General features: G+C 39.4%; 1 protein-coding gene across 9 annotated transcripts in view; it reads left to right on the top strand.

The window, feature by feature from the left end:
• Window positions 1-2,645, top strand: part of LOC125453489 (F-box-like/WD repeat-containing protein TBL1X) — a 362,600-nt gene extending 359,955 nt beyond the window's left edge. For all 9 annotated transcript variants that reach the window (XM_048533168.2, XM_048533165.2, XM_048533166.2 and 6 more), the window contains one exon: window positions 1,168-2,645. In XM_048533168.2, the coding sequence (XP_048389125.1) occupies window positions 1,168-1,194 (27 nt within the window). In that variant the 3' untranslated portion in view covers window positions 1,195-2,645. The remainder of the gene's footprint in view (window positions 1-1,167) is intronic.
• Window positions 2,646-23,221: the final 20,576 nt, after the last annotated feature.

Genomic DNA, 23,221 nt, shown 5'->3' with positions numbered 1-23,221 from the left:
AAACCTTTTTAGCCAAATAGCTTTTCTATGTTGTAACTATACCTGCATCCATTACTACTTCTGGCAGTTCATTCCACATACAAACTCCTCTGTGTGAAAAGGTTGGCCCTCAGGTCCTTTTAAATCTTTCTCCTCTCAGCGTAAAACCATGCCCTTGCATTTTGAACTCCCCTCCCCAAGGAAAAATATGTGCCTCTCATGATTTTATAAACCTCTTAAGTTAATCTCTCAACCTCCTACGCTCCAGTGGAAAAAGTCCCAGTCTATCCCAGCCTCTCCCAATTCAAACCCTCCAGTCCTGGTAACAGGACTTGTAAATGTTTTCTTCACCCTTTCCATTTAATAATATCCTTCCCACAGTAGAGCAACCAGAACAGTACACAGTACGCAAAAAGTGGCCTCACCAACGTCCCGTGCAGCTGCAACATGACGTCCCAACTCCTATACTCAAATGTTCTGAGAGGCATAGATAGAGTTGATAGCCAGAGACTATTTCCCAGGGCAGAAATGGCTAGCACAAGGGGTCATAGTTTTAAGCTGGTTGGTGGAAAGTATAGAGGGGATGTCAGAGGCAGGTTCTTTACGCAGAGAGTTGTGAGAGCATGGAATGTGTTGCCAGCAGCAGTTGTGGAAGCAAGGTCATTGGGGTCATTTAAGAGACTGCTGGACATGTATATGGTCACAGAAATTTGAGGGTGCATACATGAGGATCAATGGTCGGCACAACATTGTGGGCTGAAGGGCCTGTTCTGTGCTGTACTGTTCTATGTTCTATGTTCTAAATGAAGGCTTGTTATATTCATTAACAAGCTACCAAAAATAGAATTGTTTATATTCCTCCATTCCTTCTATTTGTTGGTCTAAATTACCAGAACAAGACTACACAGCTAGAGTGTGACATCTTGAGATAGAGAGATAATCGAACTAAGCAATATTGCACCACTCTATGAAAGTAGTAAGTCCATCATATGGTAACACTGATTCTACATAACAGCTCATCTAAACTGCAAGTCTATATTTCCCTTTCAGACATTCAGCCACTGCTTCCGATTTCTGTGCACATTTTAAATTTCCAGTATACCGATTATACTTCAGGTATTTTTAAAACCAGTGCTCTCTGTGCCTAATTGTTATTAACAGTTGTTGATTTGTTTTTGTTTTTCCTAGGTCTGTGTGCTTGATCTACGGAAATAGCAAAATGGCAAGCTAACAGGATGTAAGATTAGACCGGCAGTGAATGTGCGGGTGGCAAATGCGCTCCTTCACCGTGTGTCAGCTCCAGAACTACAAGAATCTGACTTTTAAAATGAAATGGTTAAAACCAGCTCTCCCTGACCATTTAATTCTAATTCCCTGCCCCACCCTTCCAAATAATGATCTTATTGTCTGCAAACCCCCAGTTCAGTCCCCTATATGAAACCCAATCGTGCGCTGGCATTTTCACCAGTTGAACCCTTCAGCCTTGGAATGTCACGCAAGGATACTGCTTCAGTTCATGTTTTGGGGTTTTCAACAGGACAGATGATGGCAATTTATGTTCGTGACTGAGAGCATTGTGCCAAACTGCAGATGCTGTGATGTACCAAAAAAAACAAACATGAGAGAAAAAAAACAAATGACCAACAAAAAAAAGGAAATAATGTAGATTTTCCTTCCTTCATGTACTTTCCTCATTCTGGTTTGGACACTAAGGTGCTGCTGAAAATGAAGAATAACATTGTGTGCAGTCACAGTGAAATAATCTGCAACTTTGTAATAGCAACACTTTATATTTTCTGGATTTTTGTTTTGTTTAAAAAAAAGTTTTAGGGACGCTGGAGTATTATGTAGGTTCCTAAAAGAAGCTTTTACCAGGGTTGGATGTGAATGATTTTGTTTCTAGAAGCTGCAGGGAGGAATCTGTGGGGTTTTAAAACTTAAGCTTTCCTGAACTGCTGATAGACTTGCTTACATTACTGTGCTTCAGGTTGTGATCTTTCAAAAAGGCACTTCTTCAGAGAACTGCATATTAAAAGTGCTTTACATTTGAGAAGGTGAACTTGTCACCAGCTACATACAGGGAAAGAAGACTCACGGGAAGATCCCCAGTGTATTTTTGAAAAAGAAATAGCAAAATAAATATTTGTAATTTTTACCTTTAATCACACGCCAGACCTTAAAAGCCAGAACGGCAAACCACAAACCTAGCAGACACTTCATTTTAAAGAAATGCAAGAAATGAGACATCGTAACACTGTACAAGAGCTTAAATTCTTTAATCTCATGCCATGCTTTAGGTCTTTTTTTTAAATATTTGCTAACAAAGCTGTTTAGAGCCAGGTGAGGTGCACTTTGTCTGATGTAAGGGTCTGCTTTGTTTTGTTCTCTGAGTTTTTTGAATATGTTCCTTGTCATACGCAGAGAATTCATTTGTTTAATATCTGTGTTCTGGCTTTTGTTGCTTTTATTGTCTGTGTCAGACTGTCAGCCAGACTTTGTTCCTTCTCCTTGCAGCCTCTCAGGAGTTTAGGTCAAAGGAGATCACGTGACCTTTTATGTTTCTTCTAATCCAGAATGTGTGATGTAGCTCGTGCTCATTAAAGAAAACAAATCATCAAATCATATTCAATGTCTTGAATAAATTGCTATATTTTGATATTAGAAAATATGATTCTGTGATTTTTTTATTCTCCTAAATGTTGTTAGATTTACTTTGCATGTTTATAATACTGCTAACAGATCACTACTGACCTCTGAGATTTAATGTCTAGATTACTGGAGCAAGCACTGTATTTTGAGCTGCTCTGCTCAATTGTTGAGTACGATCCCTGGGGTTTGGAACTGAGCCAGCAGACAAAGTTATTCCCAGGTTTGATCACTGGTGCATGCTGAGCTGATCTCGGCTGGACTGGCCCTTAGGATGCTTTGTTTCAGTGCGCCCTGGCTAAGGAGGTGGGAAATCCACACCTAAATTTATTAATTAATGTGTCTTACTGTAAAGCGAGCATACGTCAATACATGTGAAAATGGGATTAGTCTTGATTGTAATAGTTGAATACTTTTCCAGACATTTGTATGAAAAATGGTCACTTTGGAGAAGTGCAAAAGAGTAGATGACATTGATATACTAGCCTGAACCCATAAGAGAGGGAGAAAACTAGGAGAAATTAAAAATACAGATTGCTGATGCAGACACAACAAATAATGTATCATTACACTTGTGTCCATATATACATGCAAGCTCCTGTGCAAGCCGCTCACCATCCTGACTTGGAGAGATATCGCCATTCCTTCGCTATCACTGGAAGTTCCTCCCTAACAGCATTGTGCATTTATTCAGCTTGTGGATGTACATCATTTACTGTACATACTTGCATAACTTTACCATTCACTGTATTTCACCTGTATAAGGTTGATTTCCAAAAATAGATGACTCACATGAATCTTTTTCCACATGCCACCCATATCAAAAGAATTGCAGATACAATACCCATGATTTTTGATGCACCAATTTACCTGTAATTTCAGGATATTCCTGGTAGTGAAGTAATGCTCTCCAACAATGCAAACACATTGGGCCATAAATTTTATACTTCATCTCAAACAAAAAAGGTATCTGCACTCACAGTTAAAACCCTGAAGCATCACTGACCTCTGGCAATATTTTGTATCATGAAAGATATCTAGCTTTTATGGTGCAACTAAAAAGCTTCAGTGTTACTAACTTTCTGTGGCATTAAATATAAACTTGTATAATATAATTTGGCCTCTTCAACATAAAATGGCACAATTGTGAAATTCAGAAATTAAACTTCACTTGCCCAGTAAGTTTAAAATGTCAGTGTCATTTCAGATGTATCAGAATATCACTTCTGGTATTTTGGTAATTGTGTAAAGTTGCCACAGAAACAAAATGCTTTGGTATATTTATGGGCATCCAGAAATGCTGTTAAAGTCATTGCAGGAACAAGAAACATTATTGTTTGCTGTATAGCTAAGGTGTAAAAAATGTTGTGATGTCTTGACAGTCAGACATTTAAGGTAGGTAAATAGAAATGGTATTATCTATAAGACATAGGTTGAAACCCAGATTGTTGGAACAATGCAGAACTGAAACTACATACATTCAATGCTTAATGCACAGTGCAACAGTGATGAACATAGTTAAGCAGTTGTTTACAAAATTTGGCTAACAGTACTAAAATCGGATGCAAGTAAATAGAAGAAATGATTTCTACAAATCTGACTTGATCATTGCTCTTGTACCAATGAGAATATTCAAATTCCAGTTGAATTATTTCTGAATATTTCACTAATTAATGTACAATTAACAAATCTATAGCTGTGACGCATGATTACAAGGTTGGGATTAATTGAAAGTATTTTATTTGCTTTTTGTTATTGTTTAAGTAAAAGCCTTAGCATTCTTATCTCTCCCTGACATGAAGTATAAATATGCATTTAACTGAAGATGGCACAGTTGTGAAATTAAGAAATTAAACTTTCAAGCATACATTGTGGATTGCACCAAAATAGTATTATTTCAGAGAAATTGCCTATAGTTAGGTACTAAAGTATCACTTCTACCAGTTTGCAGTAACTAATTAAAATAAAATTCATGGCATCATTATAATTCAAGAAATAACCACAGAATTCATCATCATAGAAAGCCACCCAAACTTCTAATTGAGATTACCTTCCTTATCAATTTCATTCATTTCTTGCCCTCAACGTATATACAACTGTGAACCTTTCTGTTACTTTTGCCAGAAGTGACTTGTGTGGATTTTGGCATATAAATAGATTTATATTTGTCAAATCATGTGCCATTAGTTTCACCTTCAAACAATGTTGAGAAAGCTGCCTTGATCAAACCAGCAGAAAATTGGACCACGCTTCAATGAGAACGCATTTGAAATTTTAACCAGAACTTCTAAGTGACTTCCCTGGGTTCAGATAATATTCATAAACCACTAATAATCTGGTGTCTTGATTGGCAATATATAAATCGCTCAAAAGGATTGTTACTTTGGAATCTCTTTCCATTGAGATTTTACATGGGAGTTAAATGCTTTGTCACAAATCACCTCAAGCCTTTCCATTCTGTCTCCTAAAACATGTCCTTTGTATTCTACATCTCTAGCTATTTGTTTTTCATTTCAAATAAATAAATTGTAGAAATTAGGAAATTAGAATTTTTTTTAAAGAAGATCATTAGGGTATAATCCCTGTATTGTATGAAATTATTGGTAATTTTTGGTCTTGAGTATGTCTGGGCAGAAAGTAACCATGTCCTGCCTCAAGCAAACTCAAGATTGTCATTTGTCTTCATTTACTTCTTACAATTACTTAATAATGTTCAATGAGATGATCTTTTTGAACAAACTAGGACTGGTTCTGAGTGGTAAGAAATGGAACTTCACTTAGCCCCAAATGCTTTCAATAAAAGAGTTTGAGCACTGTGATTTTGAAGGCTTGTATTGAGTTGACTCATCTCACCAACATCGTGCCCTTTCAGTATTTTCCAATGAGTCACCATCAGTAATCATTGCCACTGACATTCTGTAGTTCATCTGACATGTTTATTCCAACTGTAGCAGTCTCAAAACCTAGCAAAAGACAATGCGGAAAATGCCTTTGTAGTGCCATTAAAATACTTGTGGCTTTTGACATAGTATCGTTTTATTTAAACATTGAACGTTATCTCTAAATGACCATACATCATGTTTCTATTGTATAAGAGAATGTAACTAGCAAATGTACTCCTTCCAAATTTTAGTCACAATTTGAGAATCAAATACAGGAGTTTTTTCTACGTGTACTACAAAACAGCATGGAACCTGATAACTAAGGATCTATTCCTATTTGTTAATCTTTGCTAGTAAAATGATCATTCCTTAAAATCAAATCGCATTTGGTAATATTCTTTAGCAGGTAAATATGCTCTGCACAACTTGAAGAATTGTTTAAGAAATAGCACCATGTTGAATTATTTGTTCGCAGAATTTATTTTTTTTTAAATCTCCAGGAAATTTCCATGAGGTTTCTTCTGACCTCTTGCTGAGGGTTTGCAAGAAAATCCAAGAGAAGACCTGTAAGCAGCCATTGAAGCTGTTTATTTGACAAACATCTTACCAAAGTTTCACTGGAGATTGGGTAACCCCCTGTAGAATTTCTGCTCCCACATTCTTTTTCAACTGTTCATGAGCATTTTTGAACATTATAATAGCTTTTATCATCTTAGGCTTGGTAAGGGTCAGTACCTTAGTCCCCATTTTTTTTTTAAAAAGACAATTGTATTTTGGATTTTCCAAATTAGTCAAACTTTGTAACATCATTAGCAAAGAGCTAATAGTATCAAACACTCTCATTTCCAGTTTATAGTATAGGATGCATGGAGACATAGATCAATAAATAGAATATTCTAATTTCTCCATTAGACACTTTGTCCCTTTGAATACTAACTCAGTTTTTAGGTTACAATGCTTAATTAATTAAACTGACTCTGACATTCTGCATTACTGACTAACTGGAGAATTTCAAAACATTAGGAATAAGGAACGATCCTTAATTGGAATGGTTATTCATAGATCTTGATTTAAAATTGTTTCCCCGCATGGTAGTTTCAAAATTCGGCTACAACACATTTGTTAGCTAAAAGTTGAAAGATAATCATGATGGTTCATTAGTTCGTTAGCTTAATCTCATTCAAACTAATTTTTATTCTCTGACTTTTTTTTTGCCAGATGGTGAATGAAGTCATTAAATGAACAAGGGATTAAGCAGCTTACTTCAGTAGATCTGTATATTTTATAAAAGAATCCGAAAGTTGAGTTACAGAGTGAATGGTAAGAAGTGTGAAGTAATTCATTTTGGTAGGAAGAATGCAGAGAGACAATATAAACTAAAGGAGATACAGGAACGGTGTCACCTGGGTGTATATGTGCCTAAATCATTGCAAGTGTCAGAACAGATTGAGAGAGCTATTAATAAAGCACATGGCACTTCAGGCTTTGCTAATAGGAGCACAGAGTGTAGAAGTGAGGAAGCTGTGTCCAACATATACAGAGTAATGGTTCTGTCAGTATTATGTAGTATGATAACAAAGTGTGAATCTGGATGAACACAGCAGGCCAAGCAGCATCTCAGGAGCACAAAAGCTGACGTTTCGGGTGAGGGTCTAGGCCCAAAACATCAGCTTTTGTGCTCCTGAGATGCTGCTTGGCCTGCTGTGTTCATCCAGCTTCACACTTTGTTATCTTGGATTCTCCAGCATCTGCAGTTCCCATTATCACTTATGTAGTATGATGTCCAGTTCTAATCACCACTATTTAGGAAAGAGTGCAGTAAAAATTCACAAGAATAACCCAAGGGATGAAGAACTTCATTTACATAGCTAGATTAGAGAAGTTGGAGCTGTTTTCCTTGGTAAGGAGAGGATGATAGGAGATTTGATGGATACTCAAAACCTTGAGTAGATAGATTCACAGATTAGAAGGGGAAAAGATATTTGGTGAATGGTAGAGGACAAAAGGGCACAGATTTGAAGTAGTTGGCAAAAGTAGAAATGGTGACATGAGGAAAACCTTTCCGGCAGTGAATTGTTAGGATCTTGACTGCCCTGCCTGAGATTACAGTAAGGAAAGGTTCAATTGAGACATTCAAGGGGAAATTGGATTGTTGTATGAAATGGTAGAATGTGCAGAGCTATGGAGAGAAGAAGATGAAGTAGCATAAGGCAAATTGTTCCTGCAGAGAGCTGGCAGAGACAGAGTGAATATCTTCCTTCTATGCTGTAACATTTCTGTGATTGTTCAAGGATGAAGATCTAAGTTTTGGATGCCATGAATCTAAAAACCACATAGAACAAAACACTGGCCTGCAGTGAATGGCATGTGTCTGTCTGGTTGTGCACAGTTCTAAAGAAAGGCCACTGAACCTAAACATTAACTCTGATTTCTCTTCACAGATGCTGCCAGACCTGCTTAGTTTTTCCAGCAATTTCCGTTCTTGTTTTTGGTTGTGTACAATGTTATGTAATAAGAGCAACAGGGCTAACACCAGAAAGTGATTCAATGGAATCAAGTCAAAAAGTACACCACAGGGATTTTGAGGGAGGATGTCAGAGTTTGAGTCTATCAAGGAACAAAATATAATTCATTCTGCAGTGCTTGGAGTGAGTTGATGCAAATGTTTGAGGCTGCACTGATCCTGATGTAATGATTTATTTCAGCAATATATGTATAATCTCCCTGCAGGAACTCAAAAAAGGTCGGTCAAGTGGCTGACAAAGGAAATTAAGGATTATATAAGATTAAGACAAAAGGCTTATAAAATGGCTAGAAATAGTAATAAATCTGATGATTTGAATTTTTTTAGAAATCAGCAGAGAACCAAGAGACTTGTAAGGAAGGGAAGAATAGATTATGAATGCATTGAACAAAATCAAGCAAAATACACTAAAATGGACTGTCACAGCTTCTACAGGTACATAAGAAGGAAACGTCTAGCTAAGGCCATTAAAAACAGCGTTAGGAGAATTTACAGTGGTGTATAGATAAATAGCAGAGAGCATAATATTTCCCTAATATGTGTTTTCCCTGAGGAAGATATAAGAAATCTCCCAGAATTGAATAGAAAATGAGGACTTCAAGGATATTAATATTAGTAAGCTTGTACTGGACAATTTACTGGAATGGAAAGTTTATAGGTTTTTGTGGTTGGTTGGCTCGCTTAGTTGATTCATTGTTCCTCAGACATTTCGTTACCCCGCTCAGTAACACCATCAGTGCAGCCTCCAGTGAAGCACCGTTGTATTTTCCTGCCTGGTTTTCAAATCTGGGGTCTGTTGAGCTGGATGACCTCACTGCCGGTTTTCCTTCACAATGGAGTGTCTAGAGGGTCAAGTTCTATGTGTTTGTTTTTGGCTTTCTCCATGGAGTACCAGGTTTCTGGGAATTCCTGTGCTTGTCTCTGCTTTGCTTGTCCCAGATCTTGGTGTTGTCCCACTCAAATTGGTGGTTCTCCTTACCCATGTGGATGGAGAGGAGTGAGTATTGGTCGTGTCTTTTTATAGCCAATTGATAGATAGAGCAGTACTGCATGGAAACAGACCCTTCAGTCCAACTCATCCATGCTGCCCAGGTATCCTAAATTAATCTAGCCCCATTGCCTATATTTGGCCCGTGTCCATCTAAACCCTTCCTAATTATTATACCCATCCAGATGAAATCAAAACAGGACTTATACACTTAATGGTAAGGTCCTGTGCGCTATAGGGAGAGGTCCTGTGCGCTATAGGGAGAGGCTGAATAGCCTGGGGCTATTTTCCCTGGAACGTCGGAGGCTGAGGGATGGCCTTATAGAGTTTCATAAAATCAATGAGGGGCATGGATAGGGTGAATAGACAAGGCCTTTTCCCTGGAGTGGGGGAGTGCAAAATTAGAGGGCATAGGTTTAAGGTGTGAGGGGAACAATTTAAAAGGGACCTAAAGGGCACCTTCATGTACCCTTGTTAATTCCCTTCCTGTTTGTCTGATGTAGTGTTTGTCTCAATCTCTGCAGGGAATCTTGTATATGACACTGGTCCCGTCCATAGTGGGTAGTGGGTAGTGGGTCTTTGTTTCGGGTGAGCAGTTGTCATGGGGTTGATGAGGGTTCATGCGCTATTCTGATGCCCAGTGGTCGTGGGAGTCTTGTGGTTAGTTCCTTATGTAAGGTAGCGTGATGAGCATGTCCGGGTGTGTAGTATACGAACATCAGTTGGCTACAAAAAGACATGACCAATACTCGCTCACCTCTATCCACATGGGTAAGGAGAACCCCCAATTCAATTGGGACAACACCAAGATCCTGGGACAAGCAAAGCAGGGGCAAGCATGGGAATTCCTAGAAGCCTGGTACTCCACGAAGAAAGCCATCAACAATCACATAGAACTTGACTCCGTAAACACTCCACTGCGAAGGGAAACCAGAAATGAGGTAATCCAGTTCAACGAACTCCAGAGTTTAAATACCAGGCAGGAAAACACAACAGCGCTTCATCAGAGGCTACACTGATGATGTTACCCAGCAGGGTAACAAAACCTCTGCAGAACAACGAACCAGCTCGGCGAGCCAACCAACCACAACATCCACAACCCGAACTACAAATCTGCACTAAAATCTTCAAATTTGTAAGTTTCCCAGACCCATTGTCCATTTCACATTGATGAAATTGATAAAAGTGGCTGTAGAATTAGTTGATGTACTGGTAATTGTCTTCCAAAATCCACAGATTCTGTTATGATTCTTGCAGATTGGAAACTTGCAAATGTAATCTATACTTTTAAAAAGAAAAGAAGCAAGGGAAAATAACAGGGAATTACTGAACCATTAGCATTGCATCATTAGCAGGGAAAAACTTAAAATCCATTTTCAATAACAGGATAAATGGACACTGATTAAAATGATCCGATTTAGCATAGTCCACTTGGTGAATGCAAAATTATGTTTGACAAATAGAGTTTTTTGATAATGAAATTATTTATTAATTGACAAAGAGGAATGGATAGGTGTTGTATATTTTGATTTCCAAAAGACTTTGATAAGGTACCCCACTGGAGATTGTTTAGCAAAATCAAAGCACATTAGGTAAGGGAGTAAGCAGAGAGCAGAATAATTGGTTCATTCCAGTGTTGGCAGACTGTGACTAGTTGGGTATTATTAGCCCCAGCTGTTCACTATGTTTCAATGATTTGAACTGGGGATTGGATTTTTTTTTCCAAATTTGCATGTGACAGAAAGATAGTTTAGATTATATATTGTGAGGGAGATGTAAAATGTTTTCATGAGGACTTGGACAGGCTTAGTGATTGGACAAGTACACAATGAATGGAAAACAAGGTGTAAAATGAGAGGTTATCCATTTTGGTAGGAGAGCCAGATGTGTTGAGTGTTTCTTAAAAGGGTGAGAGTTAGAAAGTGTAAATGTGCAAAGAGACGTGTCATTAAATCCGTGAAGGCTAATTGGCAAGTGTAGCAAGCTATAGGAAGGCTAGCTGGATGTTAACCTTCATTGCAAGAAGTTTTGAGTACAGGAGTAGTGAAGTTTTATATCAATTGTATAGGAGTTTGGTTAGACTGCACTAGGCCTATTGTTCAATCTCAATCTGTTTACACCAGAAAAAAATAGAAGAATGCAACAAAGTTTCACCAGATTTGTTCTAGGATGTGGGAGTGTCTTATGGAGAAACAGTGGGTAAACAGGGCCTGTAATCTCAAAAGGTTCACAGAATGAGAGGTGATCTTAATGAAAGCTACAAAAGGAGTAGACATGTTAGAGGCAAATAAAATGTTTTGTGTGATTTGGGAGTCTAGAACCAAGGGGCACAATTTAAAAGTAAAGGAGATGCCAAGGGAAGGATAAATGTTTTAAATAGGAGCTGGTGAATCTTTGGCTATCTCTACCTCTGAGAGCTGTGAAAACTTAGTCTGTGAGTAGATTTAAGGTAGAGGTTGATAGACTTTTGATTTTCCATGGTGTAAAACTTGTTCAATCAGTCATAATCATATAAATGGTAAAGCTGAACAACAGGCTGAAAGGCATATTGCATTTCCGGTGTCCCTAAATAATGCATTCTAAGAAATATCAACCTTGTGTAATAGTGGACAAATTCCATTAGCAGATTGTGCAACAAATAACAAATACATATGTTGATTTTTCCTGCTAAATTTTGCAAACAATGCTGCATTCAAACATTTTAATTCCATGTCATTTGCGACATGAGGCAATAGTTTTTTTTTCATTCCAAGCCCTCCCTCCACTTCCCAAAACTTACTCAAATATCAATATGTAAATTGACTATCCACCACAGAATGAGTTAATCTCTCCTTTACAACAGCCAGTCACTTGCCTCCAAACACCTCAGGATTGTCACCGTTCTTTGTGCATATTTATTGGCCAACCAACCAAAACAGTTGGGCAACCTGCCTCTCAGAAGGTGGCTCTGAGGATTATTCTTCCTGCGTTTTCTTCCAAAATGTGGAAATTAGAGCTGATCATATTAGAGTGTAGACACTTAATGTGTTCTTTTTACATTTCTTGCCCATTACTTTCATGTCAGCTTTAACTTGATGCATTGAATTGGGAAGAAAATAGCTTGCATTAGCCATATGTCCCTCGATATCGTCCGGTAATTTCAAGGTTTACAATGTAGAAAGTTAATTTATCACGACATGATTTTGTTTTGCACGTGGTTAAAAAAACTATATGAATAATTTTTTGCAAATATTTTATTTGAAATCAAAATTACTTATCTTTGCCCAAATGTTTTATCCTTTCTATGAAAGTAAAAAGAAAAGTGTTGAAAAGACTGTTCCAAGTCCATACTTTGTATTTTCACATTTTGCAGATTTTTCATTCCCTTACAGGTCCCATTCTAAAAAGCATATTTGTGATGTGCCAGATATTTATTTAAAAAAATGAATAGAATGTCCTTCCTTTTCATCATATTTATTTGTGCTCCTTTAAGTCAACTCTAATATGGTCATTATAGATGTTTCGAAATCAGAGATTCAGTAAAATTTCTAAAAGGCATCTAATTGCAATGGAACAAATAACAATTCACAGCAGTTTGAGAAATCATAGCCATTTCATTTGCAGCAGAATACATGGAAGATTTGTAATGAAGCATTTATTGAAGACAATGAAAGATGTTTAACCTTACTTCAAATATACACTTTAGAACATGAAAAGACTGTAGAAAATTGTGGCTGCCTTAATACAGACCATGCAGCTGTGCATCAGCTGAATCTAATACGCTGTGGAAAATGCATTTGTGATAATTCCACAAAAATTAAGTTACTGTCAAAAGAAAGTGACTAAACAGTAACCAAGAATCCAACTTCTGCATATGGGGATGTTTGACTAAGTTTTGAATGAGGCTGGCCTAATGGCTGATTAATTGCATAGGAAACCCTGTAATTTAAGAATTGACCAAAATACTGTCTCCCTTTTCCACTTGTCAGATTGATCAGTTCAAGCTCTGTGGATAGTTATGGGGAAAAGTATTTGGACTATAATAATCAATGTTTGTAACCACCATTTGCCAAAACAGTATTAATAATGATGGAAATTGTTTCAGCTTTTCCTGATAAGAGTCATTAAGCACCAACCCTTTGGTCCAACTCATCCATGCCAACCATTATCCCAAATGAAACTAGTCCCATTTGCCTGCATTTGGCCGGTATCCATCTAAACATTTCCTATTCATGTACCTGTCCAAATGTGGTTTATATGTTGTAATTGTACTCGCCTCAATCACTTCTACTGACAGCTCATTCCATTCACACACCACCCTTTGTGTGAAAAAGTTGTCCCCCAGGTCCCTTTTAAATCTTTCCTCTCACCTTAGACCTATGCCTTCTGATTTTGAACTCCCCTTATCTTGGAAAAAGACCTTGCTTATTCACCTTATTTATGCCCCTTATGATTTTATAAACCCTTATCAGGTCATCCCTCCGCCTCCAACACTCCAGGGAAAGAAGCGACATCCTATCCAGCCTCTCCTTGACTCAAAACTCTAGTCCTGGCAACGTCATTGTAAATTTTTTCTGTACCCTTTCTAGTTTAACAACAGCCTCCTTATGGAAGGACAATGAGAATTGCATGCAGTATTCCAAATGTCGCCTCACCCATGTCTTATACAACTGCAACACGATGTCCCAACTCCTATATTCAATGTTCTGACCAATGAAGGCAAGTGTGCCAAATGCTGCCTTCACCTACATGCGATGCCACTTTCAACCTGCATATGTGATCTCAGAATTAATGATAGTGCAGTTCCAGCACTGAATGTCAAGACCCTTTATTTGGAGGTTTTTAATACATTTTGCAAATGTTCATTACAATTTTTTTCTTTCTCAGTGGTCACTTGGCTAAATTTTGCTCTCAGTCGCAATCAAAACAAGCCTACTGAGTTTCTGCAAGACATAGCACTGGAACGTGTGGTGGTACATGGGATCTGGACTTCTGTGAATAGGGCTTCATCTGTGTGCAGCATGCCCCATCGCCCCATAAATAGTCACGTAAAACAAGTAAGGCAAAGTTTTATCAGCCCTGTGCCAAAAGATTTAGAGTAAAATGGTGATAACAGAGTGTGGAGCTGGAGGAACACTGCAGGCCAGTCAGCATCAGAGAAGAGGGAAAGTTGACATTTTTGAGTCGAGACCCTTCTTCAGAAATGGGAGGTTCTGAGAAGGTCCCTGTTTCTGAAAAAGGATCCCAACGCAAAACATCAACTTTCCTGCTCCGCTGATGCTGCCTGGCCTGCTGTGTTCCTCTAGCTCCACGTTGTATTATCTCTGACTCCAGCATCAGCAGTTCTTACTATCTCAGAGTAAAATGGTGATTGAATGTATCTGGGGTCATCTTCCAGCCATTGGATACACTGTTGCAGGGGCATTTAGGTACCTGGGTAGCAGAGGTAGGCAAGAAAGTCTTTGAACAGCTAATTGACAGCAATTTTAAAGTGCCCTTTAAAAAATTTCCCTGGGGCATACAGTTTTCATTGCGCAGTCAGTGGTGCTCAGTAGCAGGTCAGTGTAGGTTGGAGATGGCATCCTTTGAACTGAGCTGCATTATGACGACAGGCCAAGATTCATTCAAACAACAATGGGTAAAAGTTAGCTAGCTTTCTCTACGAGAGCCCATATTGGGAATACTTGCTGGTATGTCCTCTCCTAGATGGAATCCATACAGTGCAGGCAGCACTAGGGAATTTGAGGTTTTGAACCTGAGACTCTCCTCAGTGGATGGTGTACAGCCTGACGTGGAGGAGGGGAGTGAAAGACAAGAGAAAGGTTCAGCCCCATGTTGCAAAACCTCAAGGGCCAGAGGGAGCAACGGCCTTTTGACAGTGCAAGGTAATGGTCTATTGACACCATTGCTAGATCATTAATTCAGAGACCCAGGTAATAGCCTGGCCACCTGGGTTCGAATCCTGCCATGCCAGATGGTGGAATTTGAATTCAATAAATATCTGGAATTGGGAAAGTCTAATTTTGACTATGAAACGGGGCAGGAAAAACCCATCTGGTTCACTAATACCCTTCAGGGAAGGAAACTGCCATCCTTACCTGGTCTGGCCTAGATGTGATTCCAGACCCACAGCAACGTGGTTGGCTCTTAACTGCCTTCTGAGTAATTATGAATGGGTGACAAATGTTGGTCTCGTCAGTGACTCCTACATTCTGTGAATGAATTTAAAAAAAGACAAGGAGAGTGCAAAGGGACAATGAGGCAGGCTCATTTTTACAAGAAGTGCTAAGCAGCTGAAGGAGTTAACAGGCTGAGGCTTCTTGGAAATGTTGGAACACTATTCTGTCTGAAGACTGCATCAATCAAAGTCAGAAGCCATATGACACCAGGTTATAGTTGAACAGGTTTATTCGAAATCGCAAGTTTTCGGAGCCCTGCTCCTTCGTCAGGACTTTACCTGACAAAGCACACTGCATGTGATGCCCAGTACCCACTCTGAGGAAGATCCAAAGGGAAGTTGACACCAACTGGGAACTGCTCCAACATCAAAGCTAGGATGGATGCCAGGGTGAGGGACACAACTCGCACTAACATTACTTCAGGAGAGCTTGTTCATTAAATACCCAGGCTTGGCAACGGCCCCATTATTTTCTTATACATTCACCAATGTCCTCACCTATTCCTACCTTGTGTCTCGCGTGCTCCCTATCTTGAATTGCCTGCAGAAATAAATAGACAAAGCACTATGGATTACACTAGCAGATTTTTAGATTGGCACATACATTTAATGTTTAGATTTGATTTAAACTGCGTGTCAATTGGCTAGTTAGATTTTCAGAAATGCTTCAGCTATGCATTAGTTGTGCTGTCCTGGTGCCTGCAGTTGAAGTGGAGGTAGGCCATTGTTTTGTGTGTTTTCTTGTCCATTCTGCTCCTGTGCATGATATGGCTACAACAGACAGCTTCTGGCAGCTAGTACCTGAGGGGGGCCTGGCTCCTAGGGTGGCACCTGCAATTGTGCAAGGATTGCCTCTGATGTAGGGCTTCATACAGTATTTATGTTGTTGAATGGGCCAAAGGCTCACTGTTGATCCAGCAAGTGCCCTGAAGAGGGTGCCCATAAGTTTTATGCAGCCAATTATTCTTCCATCCTCTCAGGCCCACCCACTCTTCCCTGCACTCAGAGAGAGTGGGGGGTCAATCAGTCCAGGCAACTCTGGCCACTTTACCTACTCAGTATTCAACACAATTGATGGATACAGTCAGACTGTTAAGCTAATGGATAGAAAATACCTTGCAATAAATCTCCATGTGCTGCTGGAAATTGACAAGTGAGCAGATAGTGTAAGGCCCATGACTGAAGTGGCAGAGGCTTTAGAATTGTACCCATTTTTAACCCCCCACCCATGACTTCGAACATCAAATGGAAAGAATCAAACTCAGAGGTTTGCTGAACACTTTTTTTATTGTTTTGAAAGTCTGCATCAAATGTGGAGCTCAATATAGCATCATGGTTAAAAAGAGAAGACAAAATAAATCCGACATTTAGCTGCCCCAAAATCAGAAAGCCGGTTTTGGTTCAGAGTTTCACAGTTCTGAGGTCCTGCAGAGGAATGTTTTTGTTATCACAGGACATGGGGAGAAGAGGTGGTCAAAGGCCAAAGGCCCAGGTACTATTGCTGGTGTGGAGGTGCATAACATTGTATGATCAAATGAGGGATTTTTTCACCAGCATGTAAATATTACATAAACCATGTGACCTATAACACCATAGCAGAATATTGCATGAAATTGAGTTCTAAAAGGTTTCAAACTTTCATGGAGTCAAAACACAATTATGGCAAAGAAGCAACAATGTAGTCTTAATGTTGTCATTATAGAAAAGAATGGATAATTATGAGAGATCTTCAATCCAAAATATGGAGTCAAGATCAATTGCAGAAATCTCTCACTTCTCAAATCAACAACAGAATTTACAATTGTTTGACAGGGTTTAGGTTTTAACTGAAACAGACTAAATAAAAACTGAAAGAATAGCAGATGCTGTAAATCAGAGACAAAAACAGACGTTTCTGGAAACGCTCAGCAGTTCAGGCAGCATCTGTGGAGAGAAATCAGAGTTAAAATTTCCCTTGTTCAAAACGCTTAGGAAGGGTCACACGACCCAAAACTTTAACTCTGATTTTTCTCCACAGATGCTGCCCAACCTGCTGAGCTTTTCCAGCAATTTCTGTTTTTGTCCCTGTCAGACAATTGTTCAAATAATATGACTTAGTATAAGATCTTTGTAGTTAAAAAATAAAATGCAGTCCGCTTTGTTGTATTTTACTAGATTTTAAATATCTACTCCAAACTCTCTCAATATTTGAAATTCCACCTCACACTAAACAATACAAAAATGGTCTATAATGAATGTTGAGGATTTAAATATTCAGTTCAAAATCCAACCATTGAACAACACCACGTCAAGATTGTCTCACTGGTGGAGAAGAACAGCCACCAATGAATTTCCTCCATTATATTAACTTTGGACTTGACATCCCCCCCGCAAAATGAAAATAATTTCTCAAAATTGGATTAAAAACCCTCAATATGTTTTCTTGTCATGCTGGCTGCCATTATTCGCTCATTGTCCTTAACCCTAACTTTAGGACTGTCATTAGCAAGACTTCAGTCACCACTCCTCGTGAAGAAGATTATCTCAGATTACAACAGAACCTTGATCAGATGGGCCACTGGGCCAAGGAGCTTAATTTGAAGGCTGTGGAGGCCAAGTCATTGAGTATGTTTAAGTTAGAGATACTCCGGTTCTTGATTGTTACCGGGATCAAAAGTTACAGGGAAAAGGTGGGAGAATGGGGTCGAGAACCCTGTCAGCTATGATTGCGTGGCAGAGCAGGCTTGATGGGCCAAATGGCCTAATTTATGCTCCTTTGTATTATGGTCTAATTTAGACAAAAGAGCGGTGTTGCATTTTGATAAGGCAAGGGTCCTGGGGAGTGTTGCTGAACAAAGAGACCGAAGCGTGCAGGTGCAAAGTTCCTTGAAAGTGGAATTGCAGGTGAATAAGTGAATAGTCCAAAGCTAGACAGCATAGGCTTAAGGTGAGAGGGGGCAAGATTTTAAAAAAAGGACCTAAAGAGTAACTTTTTCATGCAGAAGGTGGTGTATATATGGAACAAGCTGCCAGAGGACGTGGTGGTGGTGGGTACCATTACAACATTTAAAGGGCATCTGTGTGGGTATATGAGTAAGAAAGGTTGAGTCCGATATCGGCCAAATGCTGAAAAATGGGATTAGGTCAGATTGGGATGCCTGGTCAGCATGGATGAATTAGGCCGAAGGCTGTATGTCTCTATGACTTAGCTGGACATCCATTTTCTGTACTGATCAGACACATAATCAAAGTCGCACAGCACAGAAGATAGGCTGAGGGAAGTGGGGAGGAGTAACCGATAAGTACAGTTAGAGCCCAAAAAAAAAGAGAAAAGCAGTTGGACAGACAAAGGAGTGAATAAAGACCAGCCTAGGAGAATGAATAGCTGCTAACAGGAACCATTAGTAACTGATAATGGGTTGTGTGTGGTAGCAGCCCATGATCTACTACACAAAAAAAATCCTTTTTCCTAGCTACGATCAGTTCTAAAGAAGGGTCACTGGACCCGAAACATTAACTCTGATTTCTCTCCACAGATGCTGCCAGACCTGCTGAGATTTTCCAGCAATTTTCTGTTTTTGTTTGTTAATAAGAAAGCATGTTATGGCATTGACAAGGTGTTTAACATACAGTAATCCCTGACAATTGGCATCTCGCTGCTGCCTAGCCAGAATTTCACCACAAATCTTGTGAAAAGCCTGAAAGATGGAACAAGATGTTTCTGTCATCAAGGTGGGTCCAGCAGGATTTCTCATTCACACATCTCACCTTTGCCCACATTGTTTAGATCCTTCTAATGTTTCCACAGTGGATTCATCACTATTTCCCTTTCCAGGAGAAGACTGAACAGAATGTCCACAAAGGTCAGGTTGGGAGAAGGAGGAACACTCAACATTTCCATCCTTACTCCTTTGGAGGTGTGGTGCTGGAGATGGCTTCAAACCAATGGACTCCTACCACTGGCTGTGAGGAGGAGTGGTGACACCATAAGGCATAACAACAAAAGTAGGTCATTCACCCCTTGAGTCTGTTCTGCCATTTAATGAAATCATTGCTAATCTGATATTCTTCATCTCCACTTTTCTGCCTTTCCTCCATAACCCTTGATTCCCTTACTGATTAAAAATCTGTCCATTTCAGCCTTAAGTATACTGAACAACCCAGCCTCAACAGCTCTCTGGGGTAAAGAATCCCAAAAAGTTCATAACCTCAGAAAAAATTCCTTCTCATCTCTATTTTAAATGTGCAACCACCTGTTCTGAAATTATGCCCTCCGGTCCAGACTCTCCTACGGAGGAAACAACGCTATTACACCCATTTTGTCAAGTCCCAAGGATCATGTATGTTTCAATAAAGTCACCTCTCATTCTTCTAAATTCATTAAGTATACACCCAACTACTCAACCTCTCCTCACAAAACAATCCTTCCAGACCTACAGTCAGTCTAGTAAATCTTCTCTGGACTACCTGCAGATTAGGAACTAAGAAAGCTATTTACAGTGTTGCAGCTGTGATTTGATATAGAATCCTGATAGATATGGAATCCCTACAGCGTGGAAACAAGTTCACACTGAACCTCAGAGCATGCCACCTAGACCCATCCCCCTATGACCCACCTAATCTGTACCTCCCTGAACACTATGGGCAATTTCCCATGGCTAACCCACCTACCCTGCGCATCTTTGGACTGTGGGAGGAAACCCACGCAGACACAGGGAGAATGTGCAAACTCCACACAGACAGTTACCTGAGGCTGGAATCGAACCCCGGTCCCTGCCACACAGTGAGGCAGCAGTGCTAAGCACTGAGCCACCATGCCGCCCTGACTACTGCCTTGTGTAATTTTAGCATAGTCTCCCTATTTTTATACTCCATTCCATTTTAAATAAAGGACAACACAGTCCACTTGTCTTCCCTATTAAATGTTGAACCTGGATGCTAGTTTTTTGCGATTCTTTCTCAACAATGCCCGAAATCCCTGTGTTCCAGCTTTCTGCAGCCTTTCCTCGATTTAAAAAGTATTTACATCCTCTATTCTTTCTGCCAAAACATACATTACCTTGAACTTTCCCAGAGCATATTCCAAAACGTTCTATCCACTGAACCTGTCTCTATTCCCCCTACAGATTCATCATTCTCACCACTTGCCATCCCACATATTTTTGCTTCATCTGCAAAAGTGATGATAGTCCATTACCTCCAACTTGTAAGTCATTAATATATATTGTAAATAATTTTGGTGACAGCAAACTGATCCCTGTGGCACTCCACTAGTTACATACTGACATCCTGAAAATGCCCCCTTTATACCAACTGGCTTTCAGTAGCCAATATATCTCTCCATGTTAATGTATTATCCCCAACATGATTGGCTCTTATCTCATTGAAGAGCCTTAAGGAGACAAAGTCTTCTGGAAATCCATCTACTACTGCTATATTGTATAAGGGCATTACATTGACAGTTTTCCAATCCTCTAGGATCTCTCCAGAATCTAAGGATTCTTGGATGATTTCTACCACTGCATCCACAACTTCTATCAGAGATAATGGGAACTGCAGATGAAGGGTCTAGGCCCGAAACGTCAGCTTTTGTGCTCCTGTGATGCTGCTTGGCCTGCTATGTTCATCCAGCTTCACACTTTGTTATCCACAATTTCTATAGTTACTTCCTTTAAGATTCCAGGATACAACAGGTCCAGTGGTGATATAAATCTTTAAGCCCCATTAGTTTCCCTAATAATTTATTTCTAGTGATAGTGATCACATTTATTTCCTCCACACCTTCTCACCCTTGATTTAGTAATTTTAGAATGCTGTTAGTGTGCTCTAGTGGGAAGACTGATGCAAAGAATTTATTCATGGTGCTCCTAACACTAGCTTCATGCATCCACAAACATACATTTTTAGTGTCCAGAAGATTCAACTTTTTTTTTGAAGGACCAAAAAGTGGAGCTGCAATCTTACCCTCTTCCCAGGTAAACCAAAGGCATTCAGCATAAATTATAGATTAACAGAACTGTTTCTCATTTCCAGATAGAACAGTGCGTCTACAAACAGAATCACTAGACTAGTGCATCAGCAGAATGATCTTCACTTGTGCTTAATGTTGGAACGGATTCAGCTGTACACAGCTGGTTTCTGTGCCAAGTAGAGTCCTTGTCTGCTGACAGCACGTTATCCTACGTGTGACTGAGCCAAATCACATTGCAAACTCAGCAGAAACAAATCCTAGAATCAACCAAGGTCAAGTTGCAGGATTGTATTTAAAAAAGGCAAGAATTAAAGGCACTCTATTTGAAATCATGCAGCATTCACAAACAGTGAGTGAATTGATGGCCCAAACCAAAAGTAAATAGGATTTAATTACCATTACTGAGGTGTAGCTTTTTAAAAAAAAATTCACTTGTGGGACGTGGGTGTTTATTGCCTGTCCCTAGCTGTCCTTGTACTGACTGGCTTAGTAAGCCATTTCAGAGGGCAGTTAAGAGTCAACCATATTGCAGTGAGCTGGAGTCATACGTAGGCCAGACCAAGATGGTATAGTTCCCAGAGGACATTGAACCAGATGTATTTATCCAACAATCGACAATGGTTTCAATGTCATCAGTAGACTGTTAATACCATTTCTAAAAAAAAATTGAATTCAAATTCCACCATCTACTGCGAGGATCTCCCCAGAACATTAGCTGAGTTTCTGGATTAATAATCTAGCAATAATACTACTAGGCATCTCCTGTCCTGAGGGAGCTACTGAGTGACCAAGACCAGGGTTGGATATGGAAGGATATTTGACATTTATAAAGGCCAGGCAAGAAAGACAAGACAATGAGATGAGAGCAATGCGTTCATGAGGGAGGATCATCAATTGGAAGAATAGGAAGTTGAAACTGTTTGGGAAGGCTAAGAAATAGCATGGAACAACAATTATTGGTAGACAATCAAATGGAATGGTATAGTGGGCCACGCTATGAAATCAGGGATTTAAATGTACTAAGATAGATGGGTGATGTTTTTGATACGCTTAAAATGAAGTGAGCCCCAGGGCTGTGGAGAAAGAACTCCTGGAATGTGTTCAAGATGGTTTTCTGGAGGACCATGATGAGGAACATCAATTCTACAGCATAGGGTATTTAATGTCTGGTATAATGCAAAGAGAAAGGGCTAATTAATAATCTTCATGCACAAGAAACTTTACAGATAAATGACAATCACATGACAATTTTTCATCAAGTTTGAAAAAGATGTAGTTCAATCTGAAATTAGCATCTTAAATCCAAAACAAGAACAACTTTGAAGTCGAGGGAGAACATTATCAGAAGTGGATTGGAAAAATAAAAAGTTTTCATTCGTAGGTGCTGGCTAACCTTTAGATAATTAATTTTGGATTTAAAAACAATACAAAGACAAAACACCAAACAGGAAAAGTAAGGCCCTCAAGGCCTACTGTAGTTAACAATATTATTAGATAATTGAAAGAAGCTTACACAAGCCTGAAGATTCAGTGAATTTCAATATTTGGCTAAAGGACAACAATGAAATCTATAAAGACAAAATCGAACGTGAATTTAAAATGGAGATTCTAAAAGGCAGATAGTGCTCTCTTGCAAATGGAGGAGGAGGACTCAGAAGGGAGGGAGCACCCATGGGTGTAAGTCAAAGGTTTGCAGCTTTGGGAAGGAATGCGTGTCTTGATTTTGCAAGGACTAAGGGTCAACGCTAGTCACCAGCTGACATTGGCTCTAGTGCTTGTGTGTTCTAAGTGTGTATCTCGGAGGTCAGCTCAAATTAACACAGCGTCCATTATAATCCTTACTTTCTTACCTACCTGTAAAACCTCTGAAGCTCCAAGCAACAGCCTCTAGGGTACACTGATAATCTCGGAAGAGGCCACATTCTGGGCAGCACCTATCCCCCTCAGTAAGTATGTGTGACCCGGCTGTAAGGAAACTGCACACTGTAGCTGGGTCTCCAATACTGGGCTAGTGCAGGCCTCTGGAGGCACCTCGAAGCTAATGATGCTCTGGAGTTGACCATCAGGCATCAGATGCTACTGTATGGCATAAAGT

This window comes from Stegostoma tigrinum, chromosome 6, assembly GCF_030684315.1.
Source record: "Stegostoma tigrinum isolate sSteTig4 chromosome 6, sSteTig4.hap1, whole genome shotgun sequence".
In the NCBI taxonomy this organism is placed as follows: domain Eukaryota; kingdom Metazoa; phylum Chordata; class Chondrichthyes; order Orectolobiformes; family Stegostomatidae; genus Stegostoma; species Stegostoma tigrinum.
Note: the sequence above shows the minus strand (reverse complement) of the source record. Positions and strands in the feature narration are given on the sequence as shown.